Source organism: Cervus elaphus, chromosome X (genome assembly GCF_910594005.1).
Source record: "Cervus elaphus chromosome X, mCerEla1.1, whole genome shotgun sequence".
In the NCBI taxonomy this organism is placed as follows: Eukaryota; Metazoa; Chordata; class Mammalia; order Artiodactyla; family Cervidae; genus Cervus; species Cervus elaphus.
The window spans coordinates 76,851,423-76,868,890 of NC_057848.1; the positions used below are offsets into that span (position 1 = coordinate 76,851,423).

Consider the following 17,468-nt stretch of genomic DNA (forward strand, 5'->3'; position numbering starts at 1 on the left):
TTACTGGCTTGATTGCTCTTCCCCCCTTTTGACTCTCCTTTTTCTCCCCCAGATCACCTCTATTTCCTCCCTCCCCCTTCTCTTCTAAACCCAATTCTGTGAATCTCTGTGGGTGTTCTGGGCTGTGGAGAACACTTAGGGAACAGACTACTGCCTAGATCTGTCTCTCTCCTCTTGAGTCCCCCTTTTTCTCCTCCTGCTCATCTATTTCTCCTTCTTCCCTCTCCTCTTCTTCATGTAACTCTGTGAACCTCTCTGGGTGTCCCTCACTGTGGACAATCTTTTCAGCATTAACCTAGAAGTTTTATCAGTGCTGTATGGATGGAGAAGTCTTGAGGCTACTGGAAGAATAAGACTGAAAACCAGAGGCAGGAGGCTTAAGCCCAAAACCTGAGAACACCAGAGAACTCCTGACTCCAGGGAACGTTAACTGATAAGAGATCATCCAAAAGCCTCCATACCTACACTGAAACCAACCACCACCCAAGAGCCAACAAGTTCCAGAGCAAGACATACCACGCAAATTCTTCAGCAACACCAGGCCATAGCCATGAGCGTCAATATACAGGCTGCCGAAAGTCACACCAAACCCATAGACATCTCAAAACTCACTACTGGACACTCCATTGCACTCCAGAGACAAAAAAAATCCAGCTCCACCCACCAGAACACTGACGCAAGCTTCCCTAACCAGGAAACCTTGACAAGCCAATTGTCCAACCCCAGCCACAGGGAGGAACCTCCACAATAAAGAGGAACCACAACTACCAGAATACAGAAAGACCACCCCAAACACAGCAATCTAAATAAGATGAAAAGGCAAAGAAATACTCAGCAGGTAAAGGAACATGAAAAATGCCCAACAAACCAAACCAAAGAGGAGGAGATAGGGAATCTACATGAAAAAGAATTTAGAATAATGATAATAAAAATGATCAAAAATCTTCAAAACAAAATGGAGTTACCGATAAATAGCCGGGAGACAAGGATTGAGAAGATGCAAGAAATGTTTGACAAGCACTTAGAAGAAATCAAAAAGAGTCAATTAATAATGAATAATGCAATAAATGAGATCAAAAACACTCTGGAGGGAATCAACAGTAGAATAATGTAGGCAGAAGATAGGATAAGTGAGGGAGAAGATAGAATGGTGGAAATAAATGAAGAAGACAGGAAAAAAGAGAAAAAATCAAAAGAAATGAGGACAACATTAGGGACCTCTGGGACAATGTGAAACACCCCTTTTCCAGTACTGTGGCCACTGCTGAGTTTTCTGGACAATGCAGACAACCTGAAAACAACAGGACTTCACCAAATTCCACTGTTCAACCTCTTCGGTGTAGAAAAGAAACCTGGTAGAACAAAGGGATTCTGAAATCTGGCTGCTGCTGAGGGTGCCCCATGGGAAGGTGTGTGGTTACCTGTGCTCCCCCAAGGTCATGGGCTCAGCAGCTCCCCATCCAGCATCTGTGCTGGGACTGCAGCCTTCTCTCAAAGGTTAATGAGGCGCCCTCCTGAGTGAGGATGAGGGGGTCCAGTCACCCTGGAACAGAGGGTTCGATAAAATACAACTCCACCCCTACTGGGACTCCTGGGTGCCCCGGTCAGGGCTGTCAAGCTGAGCCCCCCACCAGCCCCTCACTTTCTCAGTGAACACGGGGAGTCAGAGGCTTGGTCTGTGGGGCACAGTCTCAGGTGGGCAGTGGGAGGGGGCCCACATCCTGCGGAGACTCAAGGTGAGAACCAGAGGAAACTGAGGGTCCCCAGGGGATGCATGTGTAGCCCACCCGACAGCCCCGGGGGACCATGCCTCATGGCATCCAGATGTGACGTCACTGATCCTGATGGGAGGGGAGAAGTGAGGGCCTGGGTCAGGTGCCTGGGTTCAGGTCAGCAGAGTGAAGGAGCCCAGCTGTGCTAGGAGTCAAGGTAGAACCTTGAGGGGGGCTCCGGGGCCCCAAGACATCCAGGTCGTCAATGCTCTCAGCCCTGGGAGACCCCGGCAGGATTGTGGGAATGAGCCCCTTACTCCCGCTTGCCTCTCAGGGGTCCTGGCTGGGGAGGGCTGGATCTAAGGGGAGCAAGGTCGGGGTGAGAGGCTGGTATCCTGACCTGCTGAGAGTCAAAGTGAAGAGCAGAACGAGGGTTGAGGAATGTCGGGGCATCATCTCAGCTCTGGGAAGCCCTGGGCTTCGAGCCCTGATATCATGTCCAAAGATTGCCCCTGGGGGTGGCTCTCAGGGCAGTGACGGCTTTGGTGTGAGGGTTCCGCCTCCACTCAACACAAGGGGCATCCCTGGACCTGCCAGGGCTCAAGATGAGGACCTTGAGGGAGGATACAGGGAATCCCACTGGTCCCGGCACCTGCTGTCAGCATGGGGCAACTCTGGTGGGGGCATGAGCTCGGGGTCTCAGGGACATTGGAGACTTGATATAAGCGGGGAAGCCTCAGCGATTGGAGGGGAGATTCTTAGGTTCTGACAGAGTTTAGGTGAGGACACTGAGGGAGGATTGAGGGGATGCTGGACCCCAATCAGAGGAGACCAAGAGAAGCCCGTCCTGGCTGTTGGTCCTGGGAGACCCTGGCCTACGATGAGCACAACAGGCATGGCCTGACTTCCTGACATCCGGGTCTCAGACTGGGGACCTAGTACAGGGGGCTGACTTCCTGACATCCGGGTCTCAGCCTGGTGACCTGGTACAAAGGGCGGACTTGTGACATCCGGGTCTCAGAGAGACTGGGGCTCTGGTGTGAGAAGCCAGGCCTCAGGTGTGGAGAAGACAGAGCCCAGGTCCTAGCGGGAGTCAAGGTGGGGACCCTGAGGGAGGAGTGAGGGGAGCCGGACCCCAGAGGGGACCCTGGTAGTCCCCGGGTGGAACGACCATGTGCAGCATATCCTGACATCGGGTCTCAGAGAGACTGGGGACCTGGTGAAAGTGGCAGGGTTTCAACATGGCGGACGGGAACATCCGGGTCCTGCCTGGAGGCCAGGCTCCATGTGAGGAAGGACTGAGGCGGTTAGACCCCAACGCAGGGAGGGATCCTTGCCTTTGATGGGGATATTGGAGGCCCTGGAATGGGGTGAGCAGCGTGAGGGTTTTCTTGACCTCTGGCTTAGGGCCTCGGCAGGTGAGGCGTTTGGGCAGAGGGCGGAGGCTTCATGTCCGCTGAGGGTGGACTCCCCGGACCCCGAGAGAGGACTGAGCAGACCCCTGCCCCTGTGGTCAGTGCTGGAAGGCCTGGCAGGACGTGAGGAGAAGCTGAAGCCTAAGCATCTCCCCAGCCTAGGACTCCTGGGAGGCCCTGGGCAGGTACAGCCGCATGTGGCGTCCTTCAGCGCATGTGGGACCATGTCCAGACTCGGGTCTTGTTCTGAGTTTCCCTGCAGGTCCCCAAAGGGGAGGGTCCAGGCCGGCTAGGGGACAGGTGAGCACTACAAGGGATCCCCGCGGGGACCGCCCACTGCACAACGCGGGGGGGGGGGGGGCGGTGAGGAGGGCGGGCGGTAATCTCACAGAGTCCACCCCTCCTATCACCACAGAAGGCGGAAGTCTGTGCCACAGTCTACCCCCCGAGGTGCCCCCTCCGTTTCTCTCACAGGGGCTCCAGCAACCAGGAGGCGAAGGCGGAGGTCTGAGCCTGGTGTCCTGAGGTCAGAAAGCAGAGGAGGTCCAAGCAGTGCCAGGAGTCAAGGTGAGTTGTTTCCTCTGAGTGTGCACCAGGGACTCCCTATCCCAGAACAGAGGGGACCCCACACGGCCCTAATTCCCTCTCTGTGTCAGCCCTGGAACCTCAAGCTGTGCTGGCTGCACCCTAGGGAGCCACCTCACATCCTCCTTCGGGTAGCCAGGGGTCAGGCCGCTCAGCAGGAGCTCGTCTAAGAAGCCCAAGAGCACCCCTCAAGAGGAGACCTGTAAGTGGCCTAAGTCAAATGGCCCAGGGTGGGTTTCTCAGCCGAGGCCGCTCACAGCCCCACTCTCCCACAGGCCTGTGGTCCCCATCTGTTCCCCTTCCTCACTCCTGTCTGCAGTTCGACCCCAGTCATCATGCCTGAGATGCTTGAGATCCGCCTTCCTGAGAGAGTCTTTCAGGATCCGGGATTGGACGAGGGTCTGCTGGAGGCACAGGTCTTTTCGAGTGATGATGAGGAGGAGGAGGAGGAGGAGGAGGAAGGGGAGGAAGAGGAGGAAGAGGAGGAGGAGCAGATGGAGGAGGAGGAGGAGCAGATGGAGGAGGAGGAGCAGGTGGAGGAGGTGGAGCCGGTGGAGGAGGTGGAGCAGGTGGAGGAGGTGGAGCCGGTGGAGGAGGTGGAGCAGGTGGAGGAGGTGGAGCAGGTGGAGGAAGGAGATGCAGCTTCCTCCTCCTCTCTCCCGGTCTGGGGCACCCTGGAGGAGGCGGCTGCTGCTGCAACAGCCAGTCTCCCCCAGAGCCCTGTGGGTGTCTGCCCCTCTCCCACTGCCATGGCTGCCACTCCGGGGAGCCAATCTGAAGACCATGGCCTCAGCATGCAAGATGAAGTGCCAAGCACCTCGCATGACCAAGAAGATGCCAGTTCCTCACTCCAAGAGGCACTACGGGTGAAGAAGAATGAGCTGGTACAATTCCTGATCAGTAGGTATCTCGCCAAGGAGCCAATCACAAAGGCAGAAGTGCTGAATAGTGTCCTCAAAGATTACCAGGACCACTTCGTGGTGGTCCTCGGTCAAGTCATAGAGTACCTGCAGCTGATCTTTGGTTTGGAGGTAAAGGAGGTGGACCCCAGTGAGCCCACCTATATCCTGGTCCCCATCCTGGGCCTCACCCTCAATGAGACGCTGAGGGATGAGCAGAGGTTGCCCAAGGCCGGCCTCCTGGTGATGGTCCTGTGCCTGATTGCTGTGGAGGTCGAATGCGCCCCTGAGGAGGCGATCTGGGGCGCACTCAGTAGGATAGGGGTGTGTCCCGGGAGTGAGCACTACGTCTATGGGGAGCCCAGGGAGCTGCTGACCCAAGTGTGGGTGCAGGAGGGTTACCTAGAGTACCGGCAGGTGCCTGGCAGCGACCCTGCTCGCTCTGAGTTCCTGTGGGGTCCCCGGGCCTATGCGGAGACCAGCAAGTTGAAAGTCCTGGAGTATCTGGACAGAGTCAATTGAAGGGGTCCCAGCTCCTTTCACCCCCTCTGCAGAGGCTGCGAGGGAGGAGAAAGGGGAACTCTGAGCTAGAGAAGCAGGCAGACTCCTTCCAGGCCCACATTGAACAGCTTGTCCTGGGGGCAGTGAGGGAGGCTGAATCTTTCCCTCTGTGACTGAAGAGGTAGCAGTCAGCCTTCTTAGCAGTGAGGGCCTGGGCCCATTAGGGGAACCTGGTATGTGGCATCTTTGTGTTCTTTTTCTCTGCAATGACATGGGGACTCCTCTCCATTTTCTTTAGGAATTTTTCAGGTATTACTCCTTTTTAATAGAAGGCTTAAGGAGTTCCAGTGTCTAACTATGTCAGTGACGTTGATCACACCATGTTTGTACTTACCCGTTTCAAGAACAAGAGTTTTGCTATTTTGTGAAAGGAAATTAGGAACTCTTCCATTTTATTTCATGGTTTGGAACAAGATAATATGGAGTTAGAATGATTTGGGAAATGTGAACTTACTTAGCAGTTACACAGTTGGTGGGAGAATTTGAAAATAAAAAAGGGATTGTAGTGAAGTGTTGCTTCTTATACTTTTTGTCTATCATTCTGTGCAGCTGAGCTATCTCTGTTTACTTGGATTTTCCCGGGTTATTTAAGAAAGTATGAGAAAGTTGATCTGAGTTCATGTTGATCTCACGTGTATTTGTACTTATCCAATTCAAGACTGAGTTTTACTATTTGTAAAATCAATTGGGAAACCTTCAGTCATGGTTTGTGATCCCAAATTAGATAACATAGCATTGGAACAGGTATTTACTTGGAAAAGTGAAAGTAATTAGCAGTACAATTAATGGGGTCAAGAAATAGAAAATAAAAGTAAATGGTTGTTTATTATTGAATTCTTATCCTCTTCTGTCATTCTGTAACATTAAAATATATATGAATAACCTGGATTTGTTTGGCTTATTTAAGAAAGTAGCAGAAAATCTGAATGAATGAGCCCCTGCTCACTGGCTCATTTATGCCCAAGACCTTCATGGAGGCTGTGCTCTGTGGAAGGCCCTGTGTTAGCAGTGGGGACACTGGGAGAAGCAGGACACCCCCACACCTAGAGCGATGGTCTAAGAACCGCAGTCACAGAAGGAAGATGGAGAGATGTCCCCTAACTCCACAGAACAGGGCAACATGGGGCGAGGTGGTGGGGCTCCAGAAGGAGCACTGGAGTGTCAGTGCCAGAGCCAGGGTGGTTTGGGGCTTTGGGAAGCTGGAGTTCCCGTGAGAGGTGACTATGAGAGGTGATTGTGATGAAGCTGAGTGGTGGCAGCCCTCAGGCCTGCAAACTGTGTGTCTTGGGGGTGAGGGGAAAGTCCGAAGTGGATCATTGCTATGAGGTGTCCTTTTGGAGGGCTTCCTTGTGGCTCAGATGGTAAAGAATCCACCTGCAATGCGGGAGACCTAGGTTCGATCCCTGGGTTGGGAAGATCCCCTGGAGAAGGGAAAGGCTACCCACTCCGGTATTCTGGCCTGGAGAATTCTGTGGACTACAGTCCTTTTCGATCCTGGGTAAATCCCAGAGAGATCTTGTCCTGGGGCAAGAAGGAAGAGGTCCTGGCTCTTGTCGCATTGCTGTTGACCACGGGGACAAAGTAGGTGTTTTCTACCCTCCATCTGCTAGGATTTCTTCTCGGTATGTGGTCACACTCCTTGAGAGTGATGCCAAGAAGTTCGTGGACAAGCACTGTTTTCCCTGGTCTGGGAGAACCAGAGTCCATGGCATTATTATTAGGTAATCTTGAGAGTATTAGGGGCAACTCTTGAGTAGTGTATAGATTTTTGGTGGAGGTGGAGTTAGTGAAAATCATAGTTTGGATGGAAGAGCAGCTGGGAGGGAGAGAAGGAGTTGGTTCTTGACAAATTGTAGAAGCTTTGAGTTGCGTCCAGCTGGAGAAGACTCCTCTATGCCTGAATTAAATAGTAGATCCTCGGGGAAGGAGATCGTGCTGAGTTTTATTAATAAAACAAAGCTTCTGGCTAAATTAGCATTCTCTATCATGTTGTGTTGCATGCTGTCTGAGATATCTTAGGTAACAGCAACAACAAAATTTCCCAGAGCCCAGAGTTGTGAAATTGAGATCCAAATACTAGTACAAATAACTGCTAATCGTAAAGATCAAACCAGGTTCTGCATGAAGTGCTTTATTTATATCCTTGCAGTCCTACAGACAGGGCTCCTCATACCTGCTTGCTTCACAGATGAAAAACTGGGGCCCTGGGGCTTGGGCATCTTCCCAGGATCACATGCTATTAAGGACCAGGATGGGGTCAGGCTGCCATAACAGATTATCATAGACCGTGTGTAGCTGATGCAACAGATGTTTATTTCTCACAGTTCTGGAGCCTGGGAAGCCAGAGATCAAGATGGCTTCATGGTTGCTACCTGGTGTGAACTCTCTACCTGGCTTTACGTGGCCACCTTCCCACTCTGCCCTTACATGGCAGTAGGGAGAGAGAGAGAGAGCGAGTGAGCGAGCGAGAGAGAGCGAGAGAGAGAGAGAGAGAGAGAGGAGAAGAAGAAGAAGAAGTAAGTTCTGTGGTGTCACTTTGTATAGGGGCACTGACCTCATATTGAGTGTCCTACCCTCATAACCTCATCTAAACCTCATTACGTCCCAAAGGCTACATCTCCAAATACATCACATTGGGGGTTAAGCTTCAACATATGAATTTTAGGGAGACACTATTGAGTCCACAGCATCTCCCTTGTAGATGAGGAAAGACCATGAAACAAACATCTACTAAGGCTGAAATCCTAAAACTCTAGAATATTCCTAATAGGTGAAAAATGCTTCCTTAAGGGACATGCCAGCTTCGATTTAAAAAGAGTAAGTAACCATCCTTCTTCTGTCTCTTGTCTGGTACATGCCTCACAGGAAATCCCTGGTTTTCAGCGTACCTAATGGCACCTGTGCAGGTGTTCAGGCAAGTTCAGCCACGTGGAGGGTAGCAGAGACTTGGGCTGAGATTGTTCTTGCATCAGAAGAAAGGAGAACATTCTTGCTTAATGAGATTATAGACAGAAATTGCCATAAGTCAAGGCGCAGGCCTGACCCTGCCTCCTCCCGTCCATAGCAGCCTTTTTAGGCACCAGTCAGAGTTTAGTACACAGTAGGTACTGGTACTGCTGTCTTTAGACTCCTCTCTGGTGCAGAAAAGCATATCGTGAGTCTAACCTCTACTTTCTGGGGCCCTAGCGCTTAGGCTGAGTGGGCAGGCACTTGACAGGCCATCCCATGATCTTTTCAGAGGATGAAGCACCTCAAAGAAAATCCCAAGGTTGAAAGATAAAAGATCAACACATAAGATTAACTGTATTTACATACAACTACAATTTTAAAAATTAGAAACCAAAAATTTTAAATGCCATTTTCTGATGAGTTATGATGAGTATTATTTACTCTGGTTTCTTTATTTTAATTAATTAATTTATTTCAATTGGAGGCTAATTACTTTACCATATTGTAATGGCTCTTGCCATACATTGACATGAATCAACCGTGGGTGTACATGTGTCCCCCATCCTGAACACCCCCTCTTACCTCCCTCCCCATCCCACCCCTCAGGGTCATCCCAGTGCACCGGCCCTGAACGCCCTGTCTCATGCATCGAACCTGAACTGGCGATCTATTTCACATACGGTAATATACATGTTTCAATGCTATTCTCTCAAATCATCCCACCCTCGCCTTCTCCCACAGAGTCCAAAAGTCTGCTCTTTACATCTGTGTCTCTTTTGCTGTCTCCCATATAGGGTCATTGTTACCATCTTTCTAAATTCCATATATATGTGTTAATACACTGTATCAGTGTTTTCCTTTCTGACTTACTTCGCTCTGTATAATAGGCTCCAGTTTCATCCACCTCGTTATAACTGATTCAAATGCTCTGACTTCTATGGTGAGTATATGTTGCTTCTATAGTGATCAAACAGATTAAGTTATTATAAAAATTTTAAGTTTTAGAAGGCTTTCCTTTCAGCTGAAAAGTTGTGTGCCCAGAGATATCCACTAAGTTTCATTTCGTATGGAACAAGAAATCTTACAAATTATCTCCATTAATATATGAATTTCCTCTTTGGAAAAAACTTACCATTTTCCAAAATTGCAATATTTAGGTATAAAACTAACAAGACATGCACAAGATCTGTGTTGAAGGCTACAAAATGCTAATGAAAGAAATCGAGTCCTAAATAAATAGTAAATAAATAGAGATAAGTATCATGGACTGGTCAACTCAACGTAGTGATGATGTCTACTTTCACTAAATTGATCCATACATTTAAAGCAATGTTAATCAAAATTCCAGCAGAATTTTGTCTGTAGATATAAACGAGCTGATTCAAAAAGTTTATGGAAGGACAAAAAACAAATTAATGGAAGGGCAAAAGAACAAGAATAGCTAAAACAATTATGAAAAAGTAGAATAGCTGCTTGCTCGGTGCCACCGTGGCCAGGAGGCGACTAGAGTATGTCAGCCCCATTTGAGGCATGCAGTGGGGTGGTTCCATGCGGAACGCTGTGGGGCCAGTGGTACCAGACCTTGGAGGAGGTGTTCATTGAAGTTCAAGTGCCGCCAGGCACTTGCGCAGGATATCCACTGCGGCCTGCAGCGTAAGCATGTGGCGCTGGCCATGGGTGGCCACGGATCCTCAAGGTAGTGGCAGGGCAAACTCTTTGACTCTACAATAGCTGATGAGGGAACATGGACTCTGGAGGAGAGAAAAATGATCCATATTGTTCTTACAAAGACGAGGAGAGATGCAGCAAATTGTTGGACTTCTCTTCTAGAATCTGAATGTGCAGCTCACCCTTGGGTTCAAGACCAAATGCAGAGAGAACTTACATTAGGGAGATTCCAGAAAGAAAATCCTGGTTTTGACTTCAGTGGAGCAGAAATCTCAGGAAACTGCACTAAAGGTGGACCAGATTTCTCGAATCATGAGAAATAACTGATCTTCTTGCTGCATTTTGTGGATCCTAGCAGATGTTGCCAGTGTAATCAGAGGAACAGATTATGTGGTGGAAGAAAAATATGGATGCCTAGTTAACAAATTGCAAAATACATTCAAATATGGATCTAAAAATTGCATTCAAATATGATTTACATAGGAAACATCTTAAATACTGTGGGAACTATTCTATTGATACATGGTAACTTTTCTTTTGGACTTGTTTTTGCTCAGCATGACGTTTTATATGCTGCATTTTACTAATTTCATATTTAACCTGTATTTTTAATATGAAAAGTTTTAAGGTATAGATCATGTAAAATGACAGGGTGCCTTCAGGGAAAATTAAGTTTTTATTTCGATAACTGTGATGCAGAAATTATGTTCAATACATTATTCTAAATAGGAAAAAAAGTAGAATAAAATTCTATTTTCTTAAAATACCTGATTTTAAGAAAAGGTTGTTGTAATCAAGGTATACCGATGGATGATTCTTGTTGATGTTTGACAGAAAACAACAGAATTCTGTAAAGCTATTATCCTACCATTAAAAGATAAATAAAAAATTTTTTAAAGATTCTGTGTTATTGATTAAAGGGTAGACACACTGATCTGTGGAGCTGATTAGCGAGTCCAGAAATAAACTCACTGGGCAGTGAAGAATTTGGGAAACAAGAAACGGGATCATAATTTATGTTGAGAATGCAGGAGTTAGGGTGATATTTGTTGGTGGTGCTGGAAACCCAGACAGTAAGTTTAGAAGTTAGTGCATTGGACAGAATGGAGTCCACACAGATAGGTGTCTGTGCAGGAGCATAAGGTCCATGTCCGAAGAAGGGTCTTCCAGCACAGAGCCTTCCCAGCTGTGGTCAGGAAGTCTTCGGAGTTCTATGGCTGAGTGTCAGAGCCAACTTCTGTGAGGGGGTAGGCAGAACTCTGGGATTACAGTCCTCACTTCCACCATAGTGCTCAGCCTTGTTTATATTTGTGAAGTGGATTTCTGTGGAAGGCTTCACTTGGAATAAGAGATTCCACATCTAAAATTTTGACAGCCACTGTCCACTAGATAAATGATGCATCATATCATTGAATTTCAGCCTTCAAGTACCTGAGTCCAGGGTTGTCTTCAGGTCTCTGATCTATTTATCCTGAACAACTTTTGTTGCCAAAGATCTGCCAACTGCCTAAAACTCACACATTAGGCTTGAGGAGATAAGTTTCTGCATATTGGGGGATGTGGTGAAAGACTGTAAGCTCAGTCTTGGCAATGACTATCAAGAGCAAAGTCTTAAAAGTGTCCTGACATAACAAGTATAAGATGGAAAGGTCGTTATTATAACTGTATAGAGTATTCCATGAGGTCACAAAGAGTCAGACATGACTGAGAGGTTGAACAACAACAATACATGAGCCACAAATACACAGAAAAAATAAATTTAAATACAAGAAAACTTTCTCCCATTAAAGTCTTTCCTAAATTTAATCTTTGTGCAACTTTAGTTTCCAGCTGTGTTTGCAGGAGAGGAGATGGCATCCTATAGCATGTAGGCCACTATCTAAGCAACAGTCTTTAAAAAAAAAAAATTCTTTTCTGCTATGGTTTACCACCGGATATTGAATATATTTCCCTGTGCTCTACAGTAGGACCGACCTTTCTGTTATCCATCCTACATGTAATAGTTTGCATCTGCTAATCCCAAACTCCCAATCGACTCCTCCCCTATCCCCTTCACCCTTGGGAACCACAGGTCTGTTCTCTATGTTCATAAGACTATTTCTGTTCCATAGATAATTTAATTTGTGTCATATTTTAGATTCCACATATAAGAGATACCATATGATACCTGTCTTTCTTTGTCTGACTTCACTTAGTATCATCATCTCTAGATCTGTCCATGTTGCTGAAAGTGGCAGTTTCGTTCTTTTTCATGACTAAGTAGTATTTCATTGTGTATACCATATCTTATTTATCCATTTATCTGCTGACGGGCATTCAGGTTGCTTCCATGTCTTGGCTATTGTAAATATTGCTGCTATGAACATTGGGGTGCATGTATCTTTTCAAGTTATGGTTTTCTCCAGATATATGCCCAAGAGTGGGATTGCAGGATCATATGGCAACTTTATCTTTAGTTTTTTAAAGGAACTTTCATACTGTTCTCCATAGCGTCTGTACCAATATACATTCTCACCAACAGTGTAGGAGGGTTCCATTCTCTCCACACCCTCTCCAGCGTTTATTCTTTGTAGACTTTTAGTGATAGCTATTCTGATCAATGTGAGGTGATACCTCATTGTGGTTTTGATTTGTATTTCTCTGAGAGTTCCAGAAAAACATCTATTTCTGCTTTATTAACTAGGCCAAAGTTTTTCACTGTGTGGATCACAACAAACTGTGGGAAATTCTTCAAGAGATGGGAATACCAGGCCACCTTTCCTGCGTCCTGAGAAATCTGTATGCAAGTCAAGAAGCAACAGTTAAAACCAGACTGGTTCCAAGTCGGACAAGGAGTACATCAAGGCTGTATATTGTCACCCTGCTTATTTAACTTATATGCAAAGTGCATCATGAGAAATGCTGGACTGGATGAAGCACAAGCTGGAATCAAGATTGCCGGGAGAAATATCGATAACCTCAGATATGCAGATGACACCACCCTTATGGCAGAAAGCAAAGGAGAACTAAAGAGCCTCTTGAAGAAAGTGAAAGAGGAGAGTGAAAAAGTTGGCTTAAAACTCGACATTCAAAAAACTAAGATCATGGCATCTGGTCCCATCACTTCATGGCAGATAGATGAGGAAACAGTGGAAACAGTGGCCTGACTTTACTTTTTTGGGCTCCAAAATCACTGCAGATGGTGACTGCAGCCATGAAATTAAAAGATGCTTGCTCCTTGGAAGAAACTTATGACAAACCTAGACAGCTTATTAAAAAACAGAGACATTACACTGCCAACAAAGGCCTGTCTAGTCAAAGCTATGGCTTTTCCAGTGGTCATGTATGGAGGTGAGAGTTGGACTATAAAGAAAGTGGAGTGCTGAAGAATTGATTCCTTTGAACTGTGATGTTGGAGAAGACTCCTGAGAGTCCCTTGGACTGCAAGGAGATCCAACCAGTCCATCCTAAAGGAAAGCAGCCCTGAATGTTCATCGGAAGGACTGATGCTGCAGCTGAAGCGCTAATACTTTGGCCACCTGATGTGAAGAACGGACTCATTTGAAAAGACCCTGATGCTGGGAAAGATTCAAGGCAGAAGGAGAAAGGGACCATAAAGGATGAGCTGGTTGGATGGCATCACCAACTCGATGGACATGAGTTTGAGCAAGCTCTGGGAGTTGGTGATGACATGGGTTCGGGTGGACTCCGAGAGTTGGTGATGGACAGGTCGGCCTGGGGTGCTGCAGTCCATGGGGCTGCAAAGTGTCGGACACAACTGAGTGACTGAACTGAGCCGAATAATTAGCAATGTGGAGCATCTTTCCATATAAGCAACAATCTTTTTAACTTTACTATGGTCTCCAATGATCCCTATTAATGCAGTCTAACATGATGTCCAGCCCAGGCCCCTCTGCTGATAGGCATGTTTCCTACTGTGCACTGGACAGCCCCACATGGTCACCTGGCAGAAGCTCAAGGTCGACGTAGCCCACACTGGCCACATCCTTTACACCTTTCCTCATCAACTAACCACCACCTCTTCCTCAGTCTCAGCTGAGAGTAATGGGTTCTACCTAGCAAGAAACCTCAGAATTCAAGGTCATTAGAGACTCTTCTCACCATGTCATGGTTTGTAACTCCCTGAAACTCTCTCCCAGCGATTAAATTGCCAACATCAATTGGATCGTCGAAAAAGCATGAGAGTTAAAAAATAAAAAAAATCTACTTCTGCTTTATTGACTATGTCAAAGCCTTTGACTGTGTGGATCACAACAAACTGTGGAAAATTCTTCAAGAGATGGGAATACCAGACCACCTGACCTGCCTCCTGAGAAATCTGTATGCAGGTCAAGAAGCAACAGTTAGAACCAGACATGGAACAACAGACTGGTTCCAAGTCAGGAAAGGAGTACATCAAGGCTGTATATTGTCACCCTGCTTGTTTAACTTATATGCAAAGTACATCATGAGAAATGCTGGGCTGGATGAAGCACAAGCTGGAATCAAGATTGCCAGGAGCAATATCAATAACCTCAGATATGCAAATGACACCGCCCTTATGGTAGAAAGTGAAGAAGAACTAAAGAGCCTCTTGATGAAAGTGAAAGAGGAGAGTGAAAAGGCTGGCTTAAAACCTAACCCAACCCAACCTTAAAACCTGGAGAAAGATCATGGCATCTGGCCCCATCACTTTATGGCAAATAGATGGGGAAACAGTGGAAACAGTGGCAGATTTTATTTTTTGAGTTCCAAAATCACTGCAGGTGGTGACTGCAGCCATGAAATTAAAAGATGCTTGCTCCTTGGAAGAAACTTATGACAAACCTAGACAGCTTATTAAAAAGCAGAGACATTACCTTGCCAACAAAGGTCCATCTAGTCAAAGCTTTGGTTTTTCCAGTAGTCACGTATGGATGTGAGAGTTGGACTCTAAAGAAAGCTGAGCACCAAAGAATTGATGCTTTTGAACTGTGGTATTGGAGAAGACTCTTGAGAGTCCCTTGGACTGCAAGGAGAATCAACTAGTCCATCCGAAAGGAAAGCAGTCCTGAATATTCATTGGAAGGGCTGATGCTGAAGCTGAAACTCCAATACTTTGGCCACCTGATGTGAAGAACGGACTCATTTGAAAAGACGCTGATGCTGGGAAAGATTGAAGGCAGGAGGAGAAGGGGACAGCAGAGGATAAGATGGTTGGATGGCGTCACCGACTCAATGGACATGGGTTCGGGTGGACTCCGAGAGTTGGTGATGGACAGGTCGGCCTGGGGTGCTGCAGTTCATGGGGTCGCAAAGAGTCGGACATGACTGAGGGACTGGACTGAACTGAAAACTCTCTCACATCTATCTATACCTCACCATTGTCCCACCCAGACTGAATTAAGGTCACGTTTTTCTTTGGTTCACTTGGTGTTCTTTCTCAGCATGTATTCAATAATTGATGGATCAATGAATGAATGAATCAAATCACTGATTCAAAAATGTGGAGCCTGTCTCCTCTCTTGCCTGGGCCCTCTGCCTCTATGGAAGAAACACCAAGTGCTACAACTGCTCACATAGCTCTTAATTCTTGTGGGAAACTCGCCAAGAATACACACATTATGGTTGTGTCTTCCCCAGGTCCAAGCATCATCTTAGAGTTGGGTATGCTCTCAACTGATTGATTCATGGTGCTTCCTACATCAGGCTCCACACATCTCTCATCATTCTGGATCCACCACAGCCACAGCTTCAGCTCTAGTCACCTTCCAGGTGAAATAGTGAAAAGAAAAAAATGAGAAGAGAGAAGAGGAAGAAAGAGTAGATCTGATCACTAAGCTGAATATAAAGATTGCAGAAATAGATCAGCCATATAGAAAGAAAGGAGAAGAAGGAAAGAAAGGAGAAGCAATCCTTTGTGTGTAAGAGAGATATCCTGGAGCAGATGGTCTCTTCTGTTATTTCAAATACAGAAATATGATTTAGTAGTGTTCCGGAGAGTTACTAAGGGGAAATCGGGGATCTCTGACAAAAGCAGAGAGACAGCATGTAAGTCAGAACTGGATAGTCAGCCCAGATCTGGTTTTCTGAAGAGGACAGCTCCCCAAATTGTGGAAAAGACTATATTGGACCATGTTATCCCACAGAGCACCCATGCCTACCTCAGGCCCTATGTGTTTCCTTAGGACAATCTACACTGTGGCAAGATTTCAGGCATTAATGAATAAGTTTCTCCACACCCTCTACCCACATCACTTGCCACTGAAGGCCTCTTCTCTCCTTCATTCCCATAGCTGGACAAGTCACCCTCTAAATAATGAAAAATAAAGACTGAAAATACATGACAGACTTGTTGTTGTTTAGTCTGTAAGTCTTTGCGATCCGATGGACTGTAGCCCACCAGGCTCATCTGTCCATTTGATTTCCCAGGCAAGAATACTGGAGTGGGTTGTCATTTCCTTCTTCAGAGGATCTTCCTGACCCAGGGATTGAACCCATGTCTCCTGCATCTCCTGCGTTGGCAGGTGGTTTCTTTACCACTGAGCTACCTGGGAAGCCCACAAGACAGACTAGTATCCTTCCTAGTGGATAAAATATCCTTACTAGTGGAAAAAACAGTGGCCTTCCATCCAGGCAATGAGTTAAATGCATGCTTCCCACTTTGAATATAGACACTCAGCAGCACTGATAAGGGGGGCAAGGAGAAGATTAAGAAACCAAGAAGGTGCATAGCCCCAGATTTGTGTGGAATGGCAATTGCCTCAACCCCCTTCAACTCATTCTTGTGTGACAGCCTTCTTCTAACCGCTTCCAGATCTGTCATCCTAACTGCCTAGGGCTCGTAAAGCAATCCCCAGAGGATGAATCTGACATTTTGAACAATGATGGGCACTGAAGGGAAAGTCTGGCCTTGATTACAATAGACTACAAAGAACCAGTTGAAATCACTCCCCAAGAAAATACTAGACCTCTTTTTTTTTTTTTTTCCCATAGGAAGGGAGGAAGTGATGAAGGAATAGCAGAAGAGGAAAAGAGATGGAAGAGAGGAGGAAGGGAAGGAGATAGAGAAGGAAGATCATTTTTTATTTATGAAGCAAATAATTGAAATGGCTGTTTTGACTGAGGAGTGAGCAGAAAGGAGGAGGAAGCAGAAGATAGTGAGAAGGTTAATGAAAAGTTGTCCAGTGGTAAGAGCCTTGGACAAGGGGTTAGGAGATTCAAATTCTAGTCATTGTTCTGCCACTGACTTACTGACTTGCAAGTGCCATCCCTTCTCTAGGTCTCAGTTTCTTCATCTGTGCAGTGGGGATGTGTGGGGACTTAGAGCTGCCACCGAAGACACTGCCTGCTTGGTTTTCACAGAAGAAAGGCAGATCTCACAGAATTAGGCTGTCAATAGGGATATATGTGTTGTTTAATTAAATTAGTAATGGATTCAGTAAATACAGACGTCAGTTGTTTGTGAAAAGTTTCTAATACTCCCAAACATTCAACTTAATAAATCACATCACATTGCTCATAAGCTGTAACTTCCTTTTCCAAAAAACACCTTTATTGAGATATAATTCACATACCATGAAATTCACCCATTTAAAGTGTACAAAGTTGCAAAAACAGTACAGAAATGTTCTGTGTAGGCTTCATCCAGTTGCACCCAGGAGTTACTATGATGCCATATCAACTGATGTTGATACAATGTTTTAGTATAGTTCTGTCAG

At 46.4% G+C, this 17,468-nt stretch overlaps 1 protein-coding gene and 1 pseudogene across 1 annotated transcript; both read left to right on the plus strand.

Moving 5' to 3' along the window:
* Positions 1–4,227: 4,227 nt before the first annotated feature.
* Positions 4,228–5,133, plus strand: LOC122690358 (melanoma-associated antigen 8-like). The gene has a single exon (XM_043897392.1). It carries the CDS (start codon positions 4,228–4,230, stop codon positions 5,131–5,133), a length of 906 nt encoding a protein of 301 aa, XP_043753327.1.
* A 4,498-nt stretch (positions 5,134–9,631) lies between these two features.
* On the plus strand, positions 9,632–10,112 carry LOC122689122 (annotated as a pseudogene).
* The last annotated feature ends 7,356 nt before the right edge of the window (positions 10,113–17,468 follow it).